Source organism: Cricetulus griseus, chromosome 6, assembly GCF_003668045.3.
Source record: "Cricetulus griseus strain 17A/GY chromosome 6, alternate assembly CriGri-PICRH-1.0, whole genome shotgun sequence".
Classification (NCBI taxonomy): Eukaryota; Metazoa; Chordata; class Mammalia; order Rodentia; family Cricetidae; genus Cricetulus; species Cricetulus griseus.
The window spans coordinates 154055792-154076323 of NC_048599.1; the positions used below are offsets into that span (position 1 = coordinate 154055792).

Consider the following 20532-nt stretch of genomic DNA (forward strand, 5'->3'; position numbering starts at 1 on the left):
GACAACTATAACTAGAAGCCGTTGGCAAATAGAAACGTGGGGTGGTGGGGGCTGACTCTCAAGTGCAAAGGCCACTGGAGCGCATAGTCCAGACTGAGGTCCTCCCTGGGCAACCGAGGACTAGTTTCCAGGTCCTGAAAAAGCTTGAGGCTGGGTGCGTTCCTCTTCCTCCGTCGCCATGGTGATGGTGCGGGCGACGGCCCGGGGAATTGGCAGCGGCGGGGCCTCCTTCCCACACCCTCCTCCTCACCATCTGCTCCTCCCTCACACCTGGCCGGGAGCCGCGGACGCCTCCTCCGCACGCAGTCGGTGACTCTGCAGCCACCAGGTGGCGCGTGTGCGCGGCTCGGCCGGCCGGTCGGCCGGCCTCTCTCCTCCCCCGGGGCTTGTCAGAGATCTTCCGCGCCCGCCTGCCGCTCGATCGGCTTCTCTCGTCCCCTCCTGGGCTGCATCATGAAAATTTAATCCCAAATGCATTTGTGGCCCGACACGCGGGGGAGAGAGACGGTGGGGAAGCCAGCGCCCTGCTGAGGCCTGGAGCTGGGGGTGCACCGGGAAAGTGTTGGTCTGGCGGGCTTCGGGGTTTCAGGGCCAACGGAGAGTTGGGGTTCCCCACAAAGTGTGGGGCTGGAATCTACTGGTGGGGACAGATCCTGGGGTTGCAGTGGAAGTCACAATTGGGACAGACTTAGGGGAGGAGACAGACTTACGGGGAGGAGTCAGGCCCCAGCAGGCAGAGGCAGAACTAGCGTGTCCGCAGGAGCAGAGGGATAGACATATCATGGGAGCGGGAGTAGAACTCAGAGCAGGAGGGATGCAGACTCAAAAGAGTGTCGCAGGGCCTAAGGATATCCTGGGGGAATGGGCAGGGAACCACTGGGCACCGAGGGCAGTGTGGTGGGCCTAGATGTAGCGAGCAGAATTCAAAGGGGAGGGAGCTGACACTCAGGAAGAGAAGGGCTGGATAAACCCCGTGGGAAAGCAGAACTCAGAGGGAATAGTGGGATCTGAAACGTATGGGGAAAGCCAATGTAGTTCAGTTACCTGTGTAGCTGGAGCGGGAGGGTCATAATAAGTTCAAGGCCAGCATGAGCTACAGAGTGAGGGCTGCCTGGAGGCTTGGCTTGCCTAGCATGTGTGGGGATCTGGATCCGATCTCCAGTATGGCCAAAAAGGAAAGAAGGGGCCAGAGAGCAAGCTCTTCCGTAATTCCAGAGGCCCTGGGTTCTGTTCCCAGCACCCACGTGGCGGCTCACAGCTCCAGTTCCAAGGAATTCAATGCGATTTTTAGGTGTGTTCGACCACTAGGCATACAAGTAGTGCACAGATAGACATGTTGACCAAACACTCATGCATAGAATTATTATTATTATTATTATTATTATTATTATTATTTGTTTGTTTGTTTGTTTTTCGAGACAGGTTTTCTCTGTGTAGCCCTGACTGTCCTGGAACTCGCTGTATAGACCAGATTCTGCCTCTGCCTACCAATTGCTAGGGCAAACACCAAACTGGGCGTGTGCCACCACGCCCAGTCCTAAACAAAACAAAACAATACAGAAAAAACCCAGCTTTTTTTATTTTGGTTTCTCTGTGTAACCCTGGCTGTCCTCGAACTCGCTCTATAGACCAGGCTGGCCTCGTGCTCAGAGATTTGCCTGCCTCCATCTCCCGAGTGCTGCATTCAAAGGTGTGCGCCACCATCGCTCAGGTGTTTTTTGTTTGTTTGTTCTGTTTTTTGAGGCGGGGTTTCTGCCTCCCTAAATCCTGGGATTAATTAAAGGTTTGCATCACCACCTCCGGGCTCAAAAAAAAATTTTTTTTTTAAGTAAAGAAAATGAGAAAGCCAAAGATCGGATGGGGAAGTGAGCTCTGGAGCGCAGAGCTCGGGGAAGCGGGGACCCAGAGAGCATGGGTCCAGTAATTTGGGAAGTAGACTGTATTTGAGGCACCAGGCAATTCAGAGTTCAGTTCCAGGGGCGTGGCCTTGAGATGGCCAGGTCCCGGCCCAGGTAGGTGGGTGGAAGGAGAAGGCGGTCCTGTCTGCAAGGGGTGGGGCCTCGTTGGGTGGGCGTGGATGCCCCGCCCCGCCCCGCCCCCCGACGTTGAGTCCCGTTACAGCCCCGGGCAGCTGGCACTCTCAGCCTGGTTCCCCCCGAGCGGAGCTGCGGGGCCGGGCCGGGCCGGGGCGGACCCCGGGATCCCGGACGCGGGCGCCCGGGCCCGCGGGCGGGGGGATTGGCAGGGGACCCGCGTGGGCACAGCCACCATGGAGTTCCGGCAGGAGGAGTTTCGGAAGCTGGCAGGGCGCGCCCTGGGGAGGCTGCACCGGTGAGCTTGGTGGGGTTCCTGGGAGGGGAAAGGTGAGGACGCCCCCATTGCTCCCGGGGGCAGACAGACCGAGGGAGAAGAGAGATGACATACTGGCGTGGTGTGGGGAGGCCCACCCATCTGTTCAGGATTCCGTCCTGTCGTTGCTCTTCTCCCATCTTGCCTGGTCCATCATCTTTTTCCCCCTGTACCTCACCCCACCTTGGGCTTGCCTTTTTCTTTGAGATTGTATATCCCTTCCTATTCTCTGAGCCCCTGTCCACCTGTCTTCTGTCTTTTTACTTTAGATCTGTCCCCTCCCTCTGATTAGGAGCCATTGCGCTCTCTAGATGTACATGCATGAGTCCTGACTCTGAGCCCCTTGCTCTCCCCAACCGTCTCTTCTCTGGACCTCTGGTCTCCACTTTGATCTCTGTCTCTCTTGGAATCTCTGACTGTTCCCCTTCCCTGCTATTTCCCCAACCTGGCTCTTTCCATCTCTCCTCTTTCTCAGGTTCTGTCCCTAGAGGCATTAATCTGGAGCTAAAGCGGATTGGGGCTGTTGGTTCTTGTCCTTGAGGGGGGTTAAGCTGAGAGGAAAAGCTGGGGTATCCCAGGTTCCAGGGCGGTGAGGGAGTTTCAGGCCACAAAATCAAATTAATCTTGGGGCGTAATATGGACTTCCCAAGGGATATAGGCTAGAACTGGGTGAGATTTGCTCCCAACCAGAGCCATGATTCCAGTGACCCCAGTGTCCCCTGAGGTAGCCTGGACACCTCCCAGCCTCTCACCCCCAACCCCAGCTCTGGCTCTAAGTCAGAGAAATTACTCAGCTCTTGAGAAGACTAAAAATACCTACCCACAGTGCGGGGAGGAGATGGCCTCGTGGGCATGGTGCCCTTAGACCCTGCTTCCTCCATCAGTGCCCTGGGCCCATCTTTACATGGTCCCCAGAACATCTCACTGGGCCACCCGGGCCTAATGATAGTCTGATAGCCTAGCTCACCTCCTCCATCCAAAGTTGACCCCACCCTCTGGTAACATGAGAGGGATCAGGTGGACAGAGGGAGGCAGGAAGGCACAGTGGAGGGGGGCGAAGGGGGAGCTGAGATAGCTTCACCTCTCCATTTTCTAATTCCCAGCCCCTCCCCACCCTTTTTCTCGCCTCCTTTCACGAGTTTCTCAAAATACACCAGTGTGAAGTCAGGGGAGCGGGAGAAAGGCACGCTTGTGGAGGGGGCCGGAGGGGGTGATAGGAGGAGGAGGGTGCTCCTCAGGCCTCTCTCTTAGTCTCTCCATTTCCCTTATGGGCCTTGCCTTCCCTCTCCAAACCAGAGACCCCAGGTGCAGCAGTGGAAAGCTGGGGAAAGGGCAAGCATTTATTTGCTTACAAAATCCAGAATTCACTTTGACAGTGGGGGCATCAAAGGCTGAGAACCAACATCATTTGAACACAGGTCGTTCTTCCCAAACCTGAGATGAGAGCTAAGAGCCACAGACGTTCCTGAAGATGGATATGAGTGATGCTAGTTGGGAGCTGGGGGTGTCTATTGGATGAGGCAAAGAAGAAGAGCCAGGAGACGGGGGTCTTGCTTCTTTCAGCCAGGTTCTGGGCAGGGTAATGCTGGGGGCCAGGAATGGATCAGGCCCAAGTTGCTTTCCCTTGGTGTGACCTTGGACCTGTGACATCTGTTTTTGGAGTCTCAATTTCCTAATTCTATAATAAGAAGAAACCAGGCAGCTACCAAGGCATAGGAGACAGGTGCAGGGAGTGGACAGGTATCTTAAGAGAGCAGTTGAGATGGGAGACTCCACCCTAAGGGACACATTCCCTCACCAAGTCCTTGGTCTAGTTGGGGTCATTCAGAGAGGAGATGGGGCTTCTTTATGACTCTTGTTATTTTGAGATAAGGTGTCCAGTAGCCCAGGCTGGCCCTTGGGCTCCTGCTCACCTTGCCTCCATCTCTGCAGTGCTGGGATTGCATGCACACACCACCTGGTCTCACTTGCGCCTGCAGTGATGGCTGTATTCTGTTCTTGTATGACACTCAGAATCTCTGCTTGAAAAGCCTGCAAACAATAAATATCAAAATTCTGGGGCTAGAACCCATACCTGCAGTTTCATAGTTGGTCATATATCAGAAATCAGCCTGGGTCACATTCCAGTCTCACAGGTAATGTCCTACAGAAGGGAGCATGCAGGGTTCTTCTGCCCTATTTAATCATTCTGGAGGCTTTCATTCCCAGATCTTAGACTCTGTTCACTCTTTCTATTTTCCTCCCCTTGGGTACGCTCTACATCATCTCTTTTTCTATCCCCAGGGCCCCCTCTTTTTTTTGGGTGGGGGGACAGGCTCTCGTGCATCCTTGGCTATGCAGACCAGGCTGGCCTGGAACTCAGAGCTCCTGCCTCTGCCTTAAAGTACTATGATTAAAGGCGAGCGCCATCATATGGTTTCTTTTGTTAACACAAAGTCTGGTGTAACACAGGCTGGCTTCAGCTATATAGCCAAGGATGACCTTGAACTCCTGATCTTCCTGCTTCTGCCTCTAAGTGTTGTGGTTACAGATATGTTCCAATATACCTGGCTTATGTAGTGCTGGGGGTAGAACTCAGACTTTCCTACATGCTAGGCAAACACTGCTGACTGGGCTACATTCTGCTCTCCTTGTCTCACTCTGTAGCCCAGGCTGCTCTTGAAATTGTAGCAATCCTCCTGCCTCAGCCTTAAGAGTGCTGGGGTTACAGGCATGAATTGTCACGCCTGGTTTCTACCTCCACCCCTTTCTTGCCCACCTCCTTAAGTCTCAGGATGGGGCTGTGGCTGTCTTTGGTCCTCCACCCCCTCCCCCCAGCCCGTCTGGCTGTTCTTTCCTCCCCCGTCCCAGTCTCCCTCGCCTCCATCTGTTCTCACCCCTTCCTGGGATCCAGCCTGATGCCCTGGTTGCTTACTCGCCTCAGAGGGGCCACAGTGAGCTCTCAATATCCCCATATTTCAGGCACCTCACTGGCCTTAGACATTGTCCTCCAGGTCTCCTCACCTCTCCAGTTTCTAACATCAAGGCTCTGCCCTCCTCACCACACATCTGTGTCTCTCACTTGAATGCCAGTCAATTCCTTCTCTCTCCCTGAGCTTCTGTCTGCCTTCCTCTAGTTCTCTGACCCTCTCTCCTCCTTTCTCTAGGTTTCTGTTATCTCCCTGCTCTGAGGTTCTTACTCTCTGGACCACTCTCTCTCTCCCTGCAAGTCTTAGGCTAGTCCTCTGTCTACTCTCCATGCTTCTGTCCCCATAGCCCTTTGTCTTTCCCTGCAGCAATCTCCCATCTCTCTGGTTTCTCCCCACCGTCTCCAGGTCAGGCTCCCCTGCCTCCAGTAGCCTCTCTCTGGCTGGGAGACAGCCCCTCCATGAGCCCTATCCATCATCACAGACTCAATCCTGGATGCAGATCGGGCGGAGGCGAGAGTCACGCTGGGGAATGAATGCGCCAATCTCCCTACCAGGGCCATCTGTCCCTTGCCAGGACACCAGTCATCACTTCCCCTCCCCGTTCCCCAGGCTGACAGTCTGAACCTCAGATTCCCCTAGGGGGCCCAAGCCGGACTGCTGGACTTCACCCCTGAGGAACTCCCCAAACCCACATGTGTGGGAATGGGCTTCAGCCCAATAGCTGGGGCCTAGAAGCAGGGCAGGGCAACCACGGGGGCAGGGGGAGGGGTCTATATATGTGGCTCGAAGCATCTGGTCTGTTGACACCTTTGCGCAGGCCTCTCCTTTGTACCTTTGCTGACTCAAATAGACTCGGATCTGCATCTGCGGAGGGGGTAGGGGACCGTCTTGGAGCTTGTGTTGGGGGCTTGCAGGCACCTGCGCTTTGATTCCGAAGGGTAGTGTAGAGTCTATAACTCTTTAGTGGAGAGGGGAGAAGGCTGGGGAGGTAACTGAAGATCTTGACCCGAGAGTCGAATCCAGGCAGAAGACAGCTGGACTCCTGGTACCAGGAGGAATTCCGACTCAGAATTCTGGGTCTGACAAGAGATGTGGGTTTTGTCGTGCACTCCTGTGTCACAGGGAGGAGACAACCTGAGTTCTTGGATGGAGGGAGGGAAAGACAGGTCCAGAGATGCCTGCATCCTAGTGAGGGCAGCAGAGCAAGATTAAGCCAGGAACCCCTGTGTCACCGGGAGGAGGGGCCTGGACTGCTGAGTCTTTGCTTCTCGCTGCCCCTGCAGGTTCCTGGAGAAGCGTCAGGAAGGCGCAGAGACACTGGAGCTGAGCGCTGATGGGCGCCCAGTGACCACGCACACGCGGGACCCTCCTGTGGTGGACTGCACCTGCTTTGGTCTCCCTCGCCGCTATATCATTGCCATCATGAGTGGTCTGGGTTTCTGCATCAGCTTCGGCATCCGCTGCAACCTGGGCGTGGCCATCGTGTCCATGGTCAACAACAGCACGACCCACCGCGGGGGCCACGTGGTGGTGCAGGTAGCTGCTCTAGCGAGCCCTACTCACAGCCTGTGAGGTCACACGCGGCCAGTTCACACTCCTTCCCAGCTAGAATCCTGCAGATCTGACCTTACTCCCTGCCCCTGCCTCGCTAAGTCCTGCCCTGATGGAAAGCGCCACCCCCTTTCCATCCCGGGTTAGGAATTGCCACAGCAGGATTAGTTAGGCTTGATACTCATTACCTCAGTCCATTTTGGACCTTGTAGCCAGTTCTCTTACAGCTGTGTCCCACGTTTATGTTCCTGGGTGACATTTATATACTTTCACTCCTATCTCAAGCTCCTTTCCAAATGTCTCTCTTCCTTTGTCCACCTGATTAGTTCTGGCCCACACCCAAAGCTCCCCCCAAGCTCAGATTTACACTATTTTAACTTGGGTATTATAGAAGCCATGCCCATGATTGGGAACAGAAAAAAAAAAAGAATCTTAGTTTGGTCTGTAGTTTACCTGAAACCCCATCCTTTGCTCCCATGTAACAAGGAACACCCCTAATTTAGCTGCTTCTTGGCCCTGCCTAGGCCCCATACAGGTCTGTCCACAAACAGGAGGCAGTCATCCCCACACATGGGGATGTTCAGGGAGGGGATACCGAGGTAAGCAAGCAAGTAGAACTAGGCTTCTAGGCAAAAGCGCTTATAGCTAAAGTGGTAGGGCAAGCCATAGCAACATAGAAGAGCAGAGCTCCAGTGAGCTCTGATTGGTAGGTTTGGGCACGGGGAGGGGAACTTGTTGCTGATTGTCTGAGGCACTAAGTCTATGGGTGCTGATTGGTGGAGGGTAGAGTCTGGAGGGCGCCTAGTTTGATGTGTATTTTGACCCACAGAAAGCCCAGTTCAACTGGGATCCAGAGACTGTCGGCCTCATACATGGCTCCTTTTTCTGGGGCTACATTGTCACTCAGATTCCTGGAGGATTTATCTGCCAAAAATTCGCAGCCAACAGGTACAGTGGTGGAGTCTCAAGGTGGCAGACATTCAGTTGTGTATGGTGGAGCTCAAGGGTGTGGTCTTGGGTTTGGTTCCGGGAAATTGGGAGGGTCCTTGTTTGAGGCCATATCTTAGAGGTGGCCTTGAGTTCTATTGTGGGCAGGAAGGGCAAAATCCTAGGGATGGTGGGAAGATCAGATGGCTAGGACCACATGAATACCTACCTTACTGCATCTGCCTTGTCTAGACTCTTTTCCCCCACGTTTTCCAACAGGGTCTTTGGCTTTGCCATTGTGGCTACCTCCACCCTAAACATGTTGATCCCCTCAGCAGCCCGTGTCCACTATGGCTGTGTCATTTTCGTGAGGATCCTGCAGGGATTGGTGGAGGTAAAGCCTGCCCCATAAGCCTTGCTCCCCTCTCCGACCTCACCTCTTCTCTTTGACCTTGGTGTTCCCTCCCTAGGGGGTCACATACCCTGCCTGCCATGGCATCTGGAGCAAATGGGCCCCTCCCTTAGAACGGAGTCGACTGGCGACAACAGCCTTTTGTGGTGAGATGAAGGGCCTGGGGACTGGCACCTGTGTGAGGGGGACTGGCACCTGTGTGAGGGGGCTGAGCTGTGGTCTCAGCTTCGGTGTGGCAGATTCCAGGGCTGAGGGTCTGCTCTCCTGGACGTAGGGAGACAGGCCTGTTCTCTGCTCTCACTGTCTGCTCAGGTTCCTATGCTGGGGCAGTGGTTGCCATGCCCCTCGCTGGGGTCCTGGTGCAGTATTCAGGATGGAGCTCCGTTTTCTATGTCTATGGTGAGGGACTTGAATGCGTGGTTCTGGGTGTCCCTGGGGCTGAGGGAGGCTGGGTGTCACCCTGCTCCCATCTGTTCCTCCTCCCCCAGGCAGCTTTGGGATCTTTTGGTACCTGTTCTGGTTGCTGGTCTCCTATGAGTCACCTGCACTGCACCCGAGCATCTCAGAAGAGGAGCGCAAATACATTGAGGATGCCATTGGAGAGAGTGCCAAGCTCATGAACCCTGTTACGGTTGGTTGGTCATGAGGCTGCAGGACTGGGCAGGGAGGAGAGCAGTGTGCTGGCTCAAAGCTGTGCAGAGAAGATAGGACTGCCCAGCAAAAGGCTGGGCTAATGGGGTATGGTGATGCAGGCCTGCCATCCCAGCTACCAAGGGAGGGGCTGAGGCAGGAGGAAGAAATATAGTAAGCTTTGTTTCAAAAGTGAAAAGTGGGCCAAGCGGTGCACGCCTTTTAATTAATCCCAGCATTCAGGAGGCAGAGGCAGGTGGATCTCTGTGAGTTTGAGACCAGCCTGGTCTACAAGAGCTAGTTCCAGGACAGCCTCCAAAGCCTGTCTAAACAAGAAACCCTGAGAAACCCTGTCTAAAAACAAAACAAAAAACAACAACAAAAAAGTGAAAAGTGGGTTAGAGGTATAGCTCAATGGTAGATCATTTGCCTAGAATCCCCCAGTGAGGGGCTGGGGTGTGACTCAGTGACAGAGTGCTTGCCTAGCTCGCATGAGGTCGTGAGTTCTATTTTCACTACTAAAAAAAAATGGAAAAGAAAAGTAAAATGGCTGGGCTAGGCTGGATGGAGTTCAGGAATGGCAGGTACTGGATGTCGAATGGTACAAGGTGGGCCCTAACTCTGAGTTAGATGGAAGGATGAGCTTAAAAGCAGCAGGGGGGGCGTTAGAATTTGAGATTTTGCTAGATATTGTTGTGGGTATGGCTAAGCTTTGTGGGGCGATTGAAGAGACATTTTACGGGGCTCATTTATGGGTTATCATGGAGACCAACATCTGAAACTCAAGGAACCTCTCTGGAGTCAGAGCCCATTCTGCATCCCTGCAATGCAACCTTAAAGCTGGGTTTTTAGAATTCCTAAGTCCCCAAGAGTAAAGACATGGCCCATGCTAAAGGCTTCTGTAAGCTATGGTGGGGTGCCTGTAAGGACATGAATTCCAAGCCCTGGTAGCTGTCTTAGCACAGTCTGCTCTCCCCTCTCCACCCCCTTCCCCTCCCGCCCCTCCCCCACAGAAGTTTAACACACCCTGGAGGCGCTTCTTCACGTCCATGCCCGTCTATGCCATCATTGTGGCCAACTTCTGCCGTAGCTGGACCTTCTACCTGCTCCTCATTTCACAGCCTGCCTACTTTGAAGAAGTCTTCGGTTTTGAGATCAGCAAGGTTGGAGCAGGGGACTCAGTAGGGGTGAGGGAGAGGGTGCCTGCATCCCTAGGCAGGGATGGAGGAGAAGGTTGCAGTAACCAAAGGGAATGGGTGCCCGTTTGCTTGTTCTCACAGGTGGGCCTGGTGTCGGCACTGCCTCACCTCGTCATGACCATCATCGTACCCATCGGAGGCCAGATTGCCGACTTTCTTCGCAGTCGCCGTATCATGTCCACCACCAATGTGCGAAAATTGATGAACTGTGGGGGTGAGTGCGTGGGGTCCAGGTGGAGCAGAGTACGAAGGGGAGGGTCTGATGGACAGGGTAGAGGTGGGCCTAAAGGGTGTGGCTGACCCAACCCCACCTGAATGAGAAAGGGCAGTGTGCAACACTTTCATGAAGTTAGGTTTGAAGACAACCATGTGGACAGGGTAGGCGGTGATTACAGCCCCGTGTGGTGTAGAGATGACACCAAACTGGGAGGGTGGGGCCTCCAGGAGGCTTCGTAGAACCAGACTTAAACTTCGTGGTAGTGCACTAATCCCAGCACTCAAGAGGTTCAAGGCCAGCCTGGTCTACAGAGTGAGTTCCAGGACAACCAGGGCTACACAGAGAATCCCTGTCTCAAAAAACAAAACAAAACAAAACAACAACAATAAAACCTAGTCTGGGAGCTGGAGTGGAGGAGGGCAGGGGTAGTTGTGGATGGGGGACCTGAGCCCTATATAACCCTAAAACCCTAGATAGTCATAACTGGGGTTTTGGGGAGACAGGTCATAGGTGGGGACTTGGGAACTCCAGACTAAATGGGGACCTAGCAAGATGGTTGAGAGTGGGGGTGGGGTGGGTGTGAGTGGGGTACCAGGCTTCCTTATGTGATAGGGACATAGAAGTGAGTTTGGAGAGTTCAGAGACGGGGGTGTTGGGTCTTGCAGAGTGTGGCCTAGCCAGAAGATGGGACCACAGTGGGCCTTTTTAAGGCTGAGTGGCCAAAAGACTTAGGTCGGGTTTGGTCTTGGAAGGGGGATCTGCTCTGGTTTGGTGGAACTGGAGTCATGTCTTCTGTAGGTCAGAGGGGCCAGGTGGGGTCCATAGAAGGGGGCTGGGGTGAGCTCAAGGCTGGGAATATGGCAGGGTGGCCAGTGGGGTCACAATGTGCACTTGGGAAACATGGCCCTTTGCAGGCTTTGGGATGGAAGCCACGCTGCTGCTGGTGGTCGGATACTCGCACTCCAAAGGTGTGGCCATCTCCTTCCTTGTCCTGGCTGTGGGCTTCAGCGGCTTTGCCATCTCTGGTGAGAACCCCAGATGGGTAGCTGGGAGTACTGGAGTCAGCTCAAGCCCCAAAATGGGCTTCTCAGGAACTAGAGAGATGTCTTAGCAGTTAAGATTTGCCACTCTTTCAGAGGACCTGAATTTGGTTCCCAGCCTACCCAACTGCCAGTAGTGGATCATGCGTCTTCTCTGGCCTCTGTGGGCACCGCACTCACACATGCATACCCTCACACAGACATACACATTCATAAATATAAATCCTTTAAATGAGTGCCTCAGAAGAGCATAGGGTGGGTGGGTGTGATACTGCCAGTGGGAATTTCGTGTGACAACTGCTGACTTGATACCCCGCCAGGGTTTAATGTGAACCACTTGGACATCGCCCCTCGATATGCCAGCATCTTGATGGGCATCTCCAATGGCGTGGGCACACTGTCTGGGATGGTGTGTCCCATCATCGTGGGTGCGATGACCAAGCACAAGGTTAGCACAGCCCTTCCAGTGAACACCTGCAACCTTCTGGTGCCCAACCTTCCTCCTCTCTCTTCCTTTTATCCATCTACCTCCTTCCTTCCTGTCTTCCTTCATTTCTTTCCTTTTTTTTTTTCTTTTGGTTTTTCGAGAGAGGGTTTCTCTGTGTAGCTTTGGAGGCTGTCCTGGCACTCGCTTTGGAGACCAGGCTGGACTCGAACTCACAGAGATCCGCCTGCCTCTGCCTTCCGAGTGCTGGGATTAAAGGCGTGCGCCACCAACGCCCGGCCCTTTCTTTCTTTTTTTAAGAGAGGGTTGCTGTGTGTAGCCCTGGCTGTCCTGGAACTCAGTCTGTAGACCAGACTGGTCTCAGAGATTTTCTTTTATCTCTTAAAAAATCTATTTTTATTAGTTTTTCTGGTAATGCAGAGTGTGTGAGATATTTTGTGCTGTGGGATGTGTGCTGGTTCCCTCTTTCCAGCATGTGGGTCCCGGGGTAAAATTCAGGTCATCAGGGTTGGCAGAGCCTCTTCCCACTGGGTCATCTCACCAACCCCATTTTTTTTTTTTTTTTTTTTTTGTCAGACTCTCATTATGTGGCCCTCGCTGGTCTGGAACTCTATGTAGACCATGCAGGCTTTGAACTCATAGAGACTCACCTGCCTCTGTTCCTTGAGTGCTGGAATGAAAGGTGTGTGCCACCACACCTGGCCTCCTTTTATTTTTAATCGTGCATGTGACTGCTGTGTCCACTGAGGCCAGAGGGCATTGGACTCAGTGGAATCACAGGCCATTGTGAGCTGCCTAATGCGGGCGCTGGGAACTGAACTTGGGTCTTCTATAAAAGCAATAAGACCTCTTACCCTCTGAGCCATCTTTTCAGCCTCCAAATATATGTATTTTTAAAGACAAGGCCTCCTGTAGCCCACGCTGGCCATCCTCCTGTGTCAGCCTGCAGAGCTCCTGAGATGATAGGTGTACACCCTCCCTCTTTTGACCCTTTTGTCTGCCACCAGACTCGGGAAGAGTGGCAGTACGTGTTCCTCATCGCCTCCCTGGTGCACTATGGGGGTGTCATCTTCTATGGGGTCTTTGCTTCGGGAGAGAAGCAGCCGTGGGCAGAGCCAGAGGAGATGAGCGAGGAGAAGTGTGGCTTTGTCAGCCATGACCAGCTAGCTGGCAGTGATGAAAGCGAAGTGGAAGACGAGGCTGAGCCCCCGGGAGCACCCCCCGCACCTCCTCCTTCGTATGGGGCCACACACAGCACAGTTCAGCCTCCGAGGCCCCCACCCCCTGTCCGGGACTACTGACCGTGTGCCTCCCACTGATTGGCAGTTTCCAGGACCTCTACTCAACGCACCTCTAGCCCGAGCTGCAGTGCTGAGGAGCCCGACCCCTCTCTGTCTGTCTCAGGCCTAAGATGCAAGTCTTCCCTTGTTCCCAGTGCTGTCAACCAACCTTCTCCCTTCTCAACTGCCTCTCAAGGGGGTGAAGCCGCACACTGGCAGTTTCAAGGATACCCAAGCATCCCTGAAAGTTGTTCTTTGCTTGTTCCCCCTGAATGGTTTCAAATCTCTCCTTTCAGGCTTTATTTGGATGGACTGTTCAACCCCTTTCACTCTCTTGTGGTTTTGAGGTTCCACCCCTTTTTGTAGGACCCCAGGGATTCTCAGGCTACCCCAAAATTATTCAGCTGGTCCCCAACTCAAAAAAATTCATGGTTGTCATCTATTAGTTCCAAGGCTCTCCTAACCATTCTGCATTTCCCAAGTTGGTTCAACCAACCACCAACCCCGCCATTCCAAGGACTGATTCTCACCAGCGTTTCTGAGGGAAAATGGCGGCTTCAAGTCTCCCCACTCTTTACTTCCCTCCTCCCCTTGCCAGCACTTTGCCAGGCCTTGTCCCTTGTCCTTAGCTTAGTACAATGTCCAGGGAAATGGCCGAAGTGGCTCCACTCACCCTGTGCTTTTTCTGACTTAGTTTTCAGGTCTAAGTAGTGGCTGCTCCAGTCCATTAACTCAGTGGCTAGAAGCTGTCACTTATTCCCCGGGGTGGTTTCAGGATCTCCCTTTCCCCCCAAATCCTTGCACTTTATCCTCCTGGGTAGTTCAGACTGCCCTCAGTTTCTCAGTGGCCATTTGTGTGTCCCTCAGGGGCTAAATTACTCCAAATAGGGATGATTCCCCTCATAGTTACCCCTCTTTCAACTTAGAAATGTGGGGATTGTGTGTGAGAGGGGAGAAGGAGCCCAGGAAAGGGAGCAGGCTTGGGAGACGAGCGCTGTTCCCGGGGCAGGGTTGTGTCTTTGTGTCTGTCTGTGACAGTAAATCCTGCTCTGCCCATCCCACGTCCAATAAATGCTCTGGTGTACATATTAGGTTGTCAGCTGATGTGGGCCCAGACCCTAGCCTCCTCCCTCCCTCAGCCCAGGGCTTCAGACCCCAGCCTCCTCCCTCAGACCCAGGGCTTCAGACCCCAGCCTCCTCCATCAATCAGCCCAGGGCTTCAGACCCAGCCTTCTCCCTACTGTCTTTCCCTACTGTCTACACTGGAGCTCCCAGCTTCCCCCTTGCTCTAGGCTGGAACCCAGTCCTCTGCTACTGCCATAATCTATACCTCAGTTTCTCACCTTTCGTCTGTTGTAGGAGGTGAGGGTCTCCCACGGCCCCTCCGCCAAGCACTCAGATGCAAACTCTAGAGGGTGAGGTGGTTTATTGGGAAGCTCTGCTTGGCTCTGGGGTTCCTCTAGGTGTTGAAGCTGGGTTGCGTCTGCAGTGCTTCGGGCATCAGACGAAGTTGGGAGACAGAGCGGCAGGCGACAGGGCTTCCAGGCGCTGTGGCCCGCGGGGCGGAGGGGGCAGCTTGGGCGGCAGTGGAGGCGTGGGAGGTGGCTGCCGCGTGGCGATGTGTGAGGGCACCCATGCGTCGGGGGCATAGAAGTAGAGGTCCAAGGGGTCCTTCGGGGTATCCAGGTGCAATACTGCAGGGGCAAGGGTGGGGTTAGGTATGTGTGTGTGTGTGTGTGTGTGTGTGTGTGTGTGTGTGTGTGTGAGCTGAGGATATCCTGGAGAGCTCTGAATGTGTGTGGGGGTTGGGGGCATCCAGGCTACATAGTGAAAAACCTATCTCAGAAGAGCAGAAAGTGGGGGGGGGAGGAAGAGGAGCAATTTCAGATATAAGGGGCTGGGACCAGACCATGGTTACCTGGGACAGGGGCCTGTGTTCTTTAAGGGTATCCTAAGTCCCCTGCAAGGCCTGGATAAGGAAACCGGTGGGAACTCACCTGGTTCGTCTCCGCTGTCCTGGAGCCTGTGGTGTGCAAAGGACCTGTGTCTGGAGGCTCGGCGGTAGAGACACCACAGCAGCAGGAAGACACCAATCAGCATCACTGTCCCCGCCAAGAACAGGCATAGGGCTCCACTGATGGAGCCTCGTGGGCGGCTGACCAGAGTCATCCCTGAGAAATGACACAGCCATTTAAACTGAGTGCTTCCTCTATCAGACCCAGCCCTCCTCCCTCAGACCCAGGGATCCAGGCCCAGCCCTCCTCCCTCAGACCCAGGGATCCAGGCCCAGCCCTCCTCCCTTTTCCCAGGGATCCAGACCCAGCCCTCCTCCCTCAGACCCAGGGATCCAGGCCCAGCCCTCCTCCCTTTTCCCAGGGATCCAGACCCAGCCCTCCTCCCTCAGACCCAGGGATCCAGACCCAGCCCTCCTCCCTCAGACCCAGGGATCCAGGCCCCAGCTCTCTGCTTTGAGATCCATGGCTAGGCCTCTCACCAGTCTCCTTCACTCGTTCCACCACGATGATAGTATTGACTCTCTCTCCTGGGCTGTGTCTCTGAGGGGCCTGAGGCTCCCCAGGGGCTACCTGATTGGGGTGTTGTGGAGGAGCAGGGGGGCCTCTAATCTGTGCAGAGGCAGGAGGGTTGTTTGGTCCTTTGGGGCCTGAATTCTGGGGTACATTCAGCTCTTTGGTCCCTGGGGAATCTGAGGTGGACAGGCCAGGAATGTCAGCTTGGATGGCTGCAGGGGCCCCTGGGCTGGGACTCAAGCCTGGATCACGGGGTATGGTGGCTTCCTCCCTGAAGGTTGCTGTTGGTTGAGTGGGAAGACTAGTGGTGATTTCCAAGTCAGAGGCCACAGCCATCTCTGTTGCATTTTGGTTGGGGGTTGTGGGGAGCTGTGTTTGGGGGATATCAGTGGGATTAGAATTGTGAGTGAGGAGAAATGATGACTGTGGCGTTTCTGTAGGGTCGGGATGGGTGGTTGGTAGTAAGGCAGAATTTAGGGTTCTGGAGGTAGTAGGGTCATAGGTCTCTAGGGATCTGAAGCTGAGGAGTTGGGTGGGGCCAGGACTTGGTACTTTAGGTCCTTCGTCTGGAGAGATTTGGGGAGTCTCTCCTCTGAGGATTTCAGGGGAGTCTTGGTGTATAGTTGGCATAGGGTCAGTGTGTTTAGTTTCAGGAGATTCTGGGAGTGAAGCTTTGAAGGGATTAGGGTTTTGGATATCAGGAGTTCCAGACTGGGAAATTGCAGTCAGGTCAGGTTTGGGGGTCTCAGGAGATTCTGGCAGTGTTGCTTTGGAGGGGTTAGCTTGTGAAGCCTCCTGGGATTCTGTGACTGAGGTCATACGCTGGGCAGGCACTGGGGTCTCTGGAGCATCTGAGAGGCTGGGGCTGGGGGTCTCACTTGGGTTTTCCCTAGAGGTGTGATGGGGATCTGAGGGCGGTGTCTTGGAGGGCTCAGGTGGAACTGTTGAAGGGTATCCTGGGGTAGGCCCATCTCTAGTAGAATTTTCTAGAGCGCCAATGGGCTTCCTAGAGGGCTGGATCATCCCCTGGGGGTCGGAGCTCACAGATAGAGAAGCTGAGGGAGCTGCCTTGGAGCCCAGACCATCGAGGAGGAAGATGAGCAAGAAGATGGGGCTGAAGGGCTGCATGGCTCAGAGATGCCTCTAGCTGTGGAAGGGTTAGGTAGGAAAAGGTTAAGGCCAAAGCGTCCTAGAGCCACACCCGCTCCCAGAGGTCACACCCACTAGCTCCCTTAAGGAACAGGTCTGTCCAGGGACTGTGGCAAAACCCAATTGCAAGTCCCTGGTGGCTGTGGGGTGCTAACTGTGGTCACCCAGGTTACGAGAGTTCAGGGATTCTTGGGAAGTGCATTCCCAGTGGGGTACCTGAAAAATTGGGACACAATGACACCTTTCTAAGCTCCCACAAATGTTAGATTCCACCTTTTGAGGGCATCAGATGGCTAAGGGGACACAGGACAATCCTCTCCTCCCAGGGATCGTAAGACACCAGGACTGCACAGCTTAACACTATGGTTAAGAATGAAGAGCTGGGGCCCGCGCTGAGTCAGAGGGAGGAGGGAGACTCTATGGTCCTAAGAAGGAAGCTGCTGGGCTCTGAGTCCCCACACAGTGAAGGGCTGAGGGCCTATGTCACTTGTTCTTGCCAGAAATCAGGAGTTTAGAAGTTTTGAATATTGGGACCTAGAAGTGGGCAAAAGACATGGGATCCTTAGACCATGGGTTAGATGATGTCTGGATCTGAGTTCTAGGGACGTGAGGTGCAGACTCATCGGATTGTTGGGGATGGGGTCAGGACTGTGAGCTCTGTCCCCTGTTTACAAAGGATGCAGCTAGGGATCCAGTGGTTTCTGTGGCGGGCTGGAGATGGAGGAGTGAGCTTGGGTGGGACACTTGGGGTTATGGGGTCTCTTACCTGTTCAGTGGTGTTCAAGACAACAGCAGATGATCAGCGCTGGACAAAGAGACAGGCAGGGAGTGCTGCTGAATGGCGCTGGAAGGGGCAGGCACTAGGGTCCCAGAAGCACACAGGCTAAGCACCTGACCCCCTCTCTGGGGAATCCTGGGCGCCTAGCAACAAGCTGAGGTTCTTAAAGAAACAGAGACAGGACCTCATCACTAGGGCAGAGGAGGAAGGCTTTTAACCAAGCTATTTTCCCTTTGAAGCCAAAGTCTGGCCAGGTATGATGGTACAGACCTGTGATCCCTGTCCTTGGAAGGCTGAGGCAGGAGGATTATGAGTTCAAAGCTGTCTTGGGTGACATAGTGAGATCCACACTAGCCTGGGGTACAAGACTAGCAAGACTGGGTGTGAAAACAAGAGCCAGGAGTGGTGGTCCATGACTTTGATCCCAGCATGTGGGGAGGCTGAGGCAGGAAAACTGCCACAAATTTGAGGCTATTCTGGGCTACTGAATCAGTTTCAGGCCAGCCTGGTCTACAGAGTGAGTTCCAGGACAAACTCCAAAAACAATACAGAGAAACCCTGTCTCGGGAAAAAAAAAAAGAAAAAAGAAAAAGAAAAGAAAAGAAAAGAAAGGAAAGGAAAGGAAGGAAGGAAGGAAGGAAGGAAGGAAGAAACGCCTGGTACCTTTCTACTTTAACCTTACTAGACCACTTTGTCCTCTTCAGGCTAAAGACTCCATCCAGGCTTCCAGGTGTCCCCTTGCCAGAACCCAGGAGTCTGGGGCCCTGTCTTGACCATGTTCATGTTTGGGATTCCAAGCTTAGGCCCCTCCTCTCTGCAGAGGTAAGAGTCCCGGCCCCTGTTGACCTCCCTTGCCCATGGTGTGGGAGAAGGGTTCCTTCTTTATCCCCCCTTCCTGTGAAACAGTCTTATTATGTAGCATACACAGGCCTCAGAATTGCAGTGATCCTCCTGCTTCTGCCTCCTGAGTGCTGTACTGCACTATGGGGTGGCCTTGGGAGCTCCCTTTAAACGTGCTGGCATGGAGGATTGGGCCTTATCTTCACCATGTCTCAGTGTCTCCTGAGAGAAGGGGGAAGACACACCCCTGTGGAAGCCCAGGAGTGGTGACTTCACCTGTTTGCACACTCCACCTCCTCTCTCTGCCTGGCTGGCTGTCTCTGCTGGGCCTGGCCACCCTTTCCACATCCTCCTCCCTCAGTCTTCCTCTCCATCTCCAGAGCCCTCAGGCCTTCCTCTCTTCGTGTTATTTCCTTCCTAGGGCACCATGTCTTTGTCCTGTTTGGAGGTTATTCCTTCCCTCTCTCTCCTCTTGGATTCCTCTGCTCTCTTTCTGCCTCTCTGTGTCCCTGACTTGTGCTCTAATGGTCCCCCTCTGCAGTCTCTATTTTTATCTCTCTGACACACCCCTTGTGTCCACCTCTCTGTCTGTCCTCCCCACTCCTCTTCTTCAGTACCAGCTCTGGGTCCCAATTAGTTGATGGCGGCCACAGCCGCAGAGGTCCCCACCAGGCTTCTCATTACCGCTGGCGGCTCCTAATGAGCGTGGGGTGGAGTGACCCCGCGCCCCCAGCCCGGCCTGCGTCACTGCCAAGGCGGGGGTTGTGCGGGTATATAAGGGGGGTATGAGCATTGCTCCTTGAGCCCACTGCACGGTAGGGGGGGGGCTCGCGGGAGGCTGGCGGGGTTCACGGCGGGCTCCCAGGTTCTGGGCAGGATGGTAACATCGAGATCCTGTCCCCTGTGTCCACAGGTGATGGAGACCTGCCAGGTGTCCAGGAGCCCCCGAGAGCGGCTGCTGCTGCTTTTGCTGCTGCTGCTGCTTGTGCCCTGGGGCACCGGCCCTGCCTCAGGTGTCGCCCTGCCCCTCGCAGGTGTGTTCAGGTAAGTGTGAGATCCCGGACACCCAGGAAAGGGAGGCGACCCCCTAAGGGAAGGCGAAATAACACGCGGGGCTGAGGGAGGGCTTGATGTTAAAACAGTGGGGCCTGGCGGCAGGTGGGGCCCGGCGCTCAGCCAACTGCGTCTCTCTTTCCCGCAGCCTCCGCGCCCCCGGCCGGGCCTGGGCGGACTTGGGTACTCCCCTGTCTCGGCGCAGCCTGGCGCTAGCCGACGACGCAGCCTTTCGAGAGCGCGCGCGCCTGCTGGCCGCCCTGGAGCGCCGCCGCTGGCTAGACTCGTACATGCAGAAGCTGCTGCTGCTGGACGCGCCCTGAGCACGAGCACAATAAAGAGCCTGCCCCGGAGCTACCGCGCCTTCTCGCTGAGCGGCCCTAGCATGGGTGTGGGGGGCCAGCGGGGGTGCGCCGCCTGACTGCCACCCGTCTCCGCGCAGGTCCCTCCTCCCCGAGTCTGTGCTTTCTCGATCCCCTGCCACTCCGCTCTCCCTTTGTCGCCAATCTGTGATGGGTTGTTTTAAAATTTTTTTCTCGAGACAAGGTTTCTCTGTGTAGTCCTGGATGTCCTGGAACTCGCTCTGTAGACCAGGCCGGCCTCGAGTTCATAGATCCATCGACCTCTGCCTCCTGGGTGCCAGTGTTAAAGGCGTGCGTCACCACGTCCGGCTGGGTTAGGTTCCCCTCCCCACACCCGGCTGTCCATAAACTCACTTTGTAGCCGAGGCTAGCCTCGAACTCAAAAACATCTGTCTGCTTCAGCAAGGTGTGCGCTACTACGCCAGGCTAGGGCCAGAGTTCCTTAACTTCCCCTGGTTTCTGTCCCTGGAGGTCTTAAAGAGTTCGCAGGGCGGTCCTAGTGCCGGAGCAGGCAACCAATCAGAGCCCGCATCTCCCGGAGACCCGCCCCACGACATCTGTCGATTCTGCGAGCACGCGGGTCTAGCGGACCGTGCCCTGATTGGTCTAGAAGGGTCGGAGAGGCCGCCCTCCTAAATTTGCATTTCCTGGAGGCGGACCGAGTCCTCATTGGCCTTTACACTGTGAGGGCGGAGCTGCTGCTTGCCCCTCGGAAGCCTGGGCGACCGACAGAAACCTTTAGCAGGCAGCGCCCTCAGCAATCCAGGCTTCCAAGAGGTGATACCTCACGCCCCGAAATCCGAGTTTTGGTGGCTGTCTCCGCTGCTTCGCCTCTGGACTCAGGGTGCGGCCAAAAGCGCTCG

The 20532-nt window shown here is 54.8% G+C and overlaps 3 protein-coding genes across 3 annotated transcripts; 2 read left to right on the forward strand and 1 right to left on the reverse strand.

Annotated features, from left to right (window-relative positions):
* Positions 1-2077: 2077 nt before the first annotated feature.
* On the forward strand, positions 2078-14045 carry Slc17a7 (solute carrier family 17 member 7). The gene is made up of 12 exons (XM_027420665.2): positions 2078-2331; positions 6542-6794; positions 7639-7757; positions 8016-8130; positions 8207-8294; positions 8461-8547; positions 8637-8779; positions 9792-9941; positions 10059-10191; positions 11109-11219; positions 11555-11682; positions 12687-14045. The coding sequence occupies exons 1-12, from the start codon at positions 2078-2080 to the stop codon at positions 12978-12980; spliced, it is 1875 nt and encodes a 624-aa protein (XP_027276466.2). The 3' UTR covers positions 12981-14045.
* Positions 14046-14459: 414 nt separating this feature from the next.
* Gfy (golgi associated olfactory signaling regulator) lies at positions 14460-16615 on the reverse strand. The gene is made up of 3 exons (XM_027420506.2): positions 15454-16615; positions 14957-15130; positions 14460-14653 (listed from the first exon to the last, which is right to left on the reverse strand). Exons 1-3 carry the CDS (start codon positions 16613-16615, stop codon positions 14460-14462), a joined length of 1530 nt encoding a protein of 509 aa, XP_027276307.1.
* A 2555-nt stretch (positions 16616-19170) lies between these two features.
* On the forward strand, positions 19171-19630 carry LOC113836296 (tuberoinfundibular peptide of 39 residues). Its single transcript, XM_027420505.2, has 2 exons — positions 19171-19298; positions 19456-19630. The coding sequence occupies exons 1-2, from the start codon at positions 19171-19173 to the stop codon at positions 19628-19630; spliced, it is 303 nt and encodes a 100-aa protein (XP_027276306.1).
* The last annotated feature ends 902 nt before the right edge of the window (positions 19631-20532 follow it).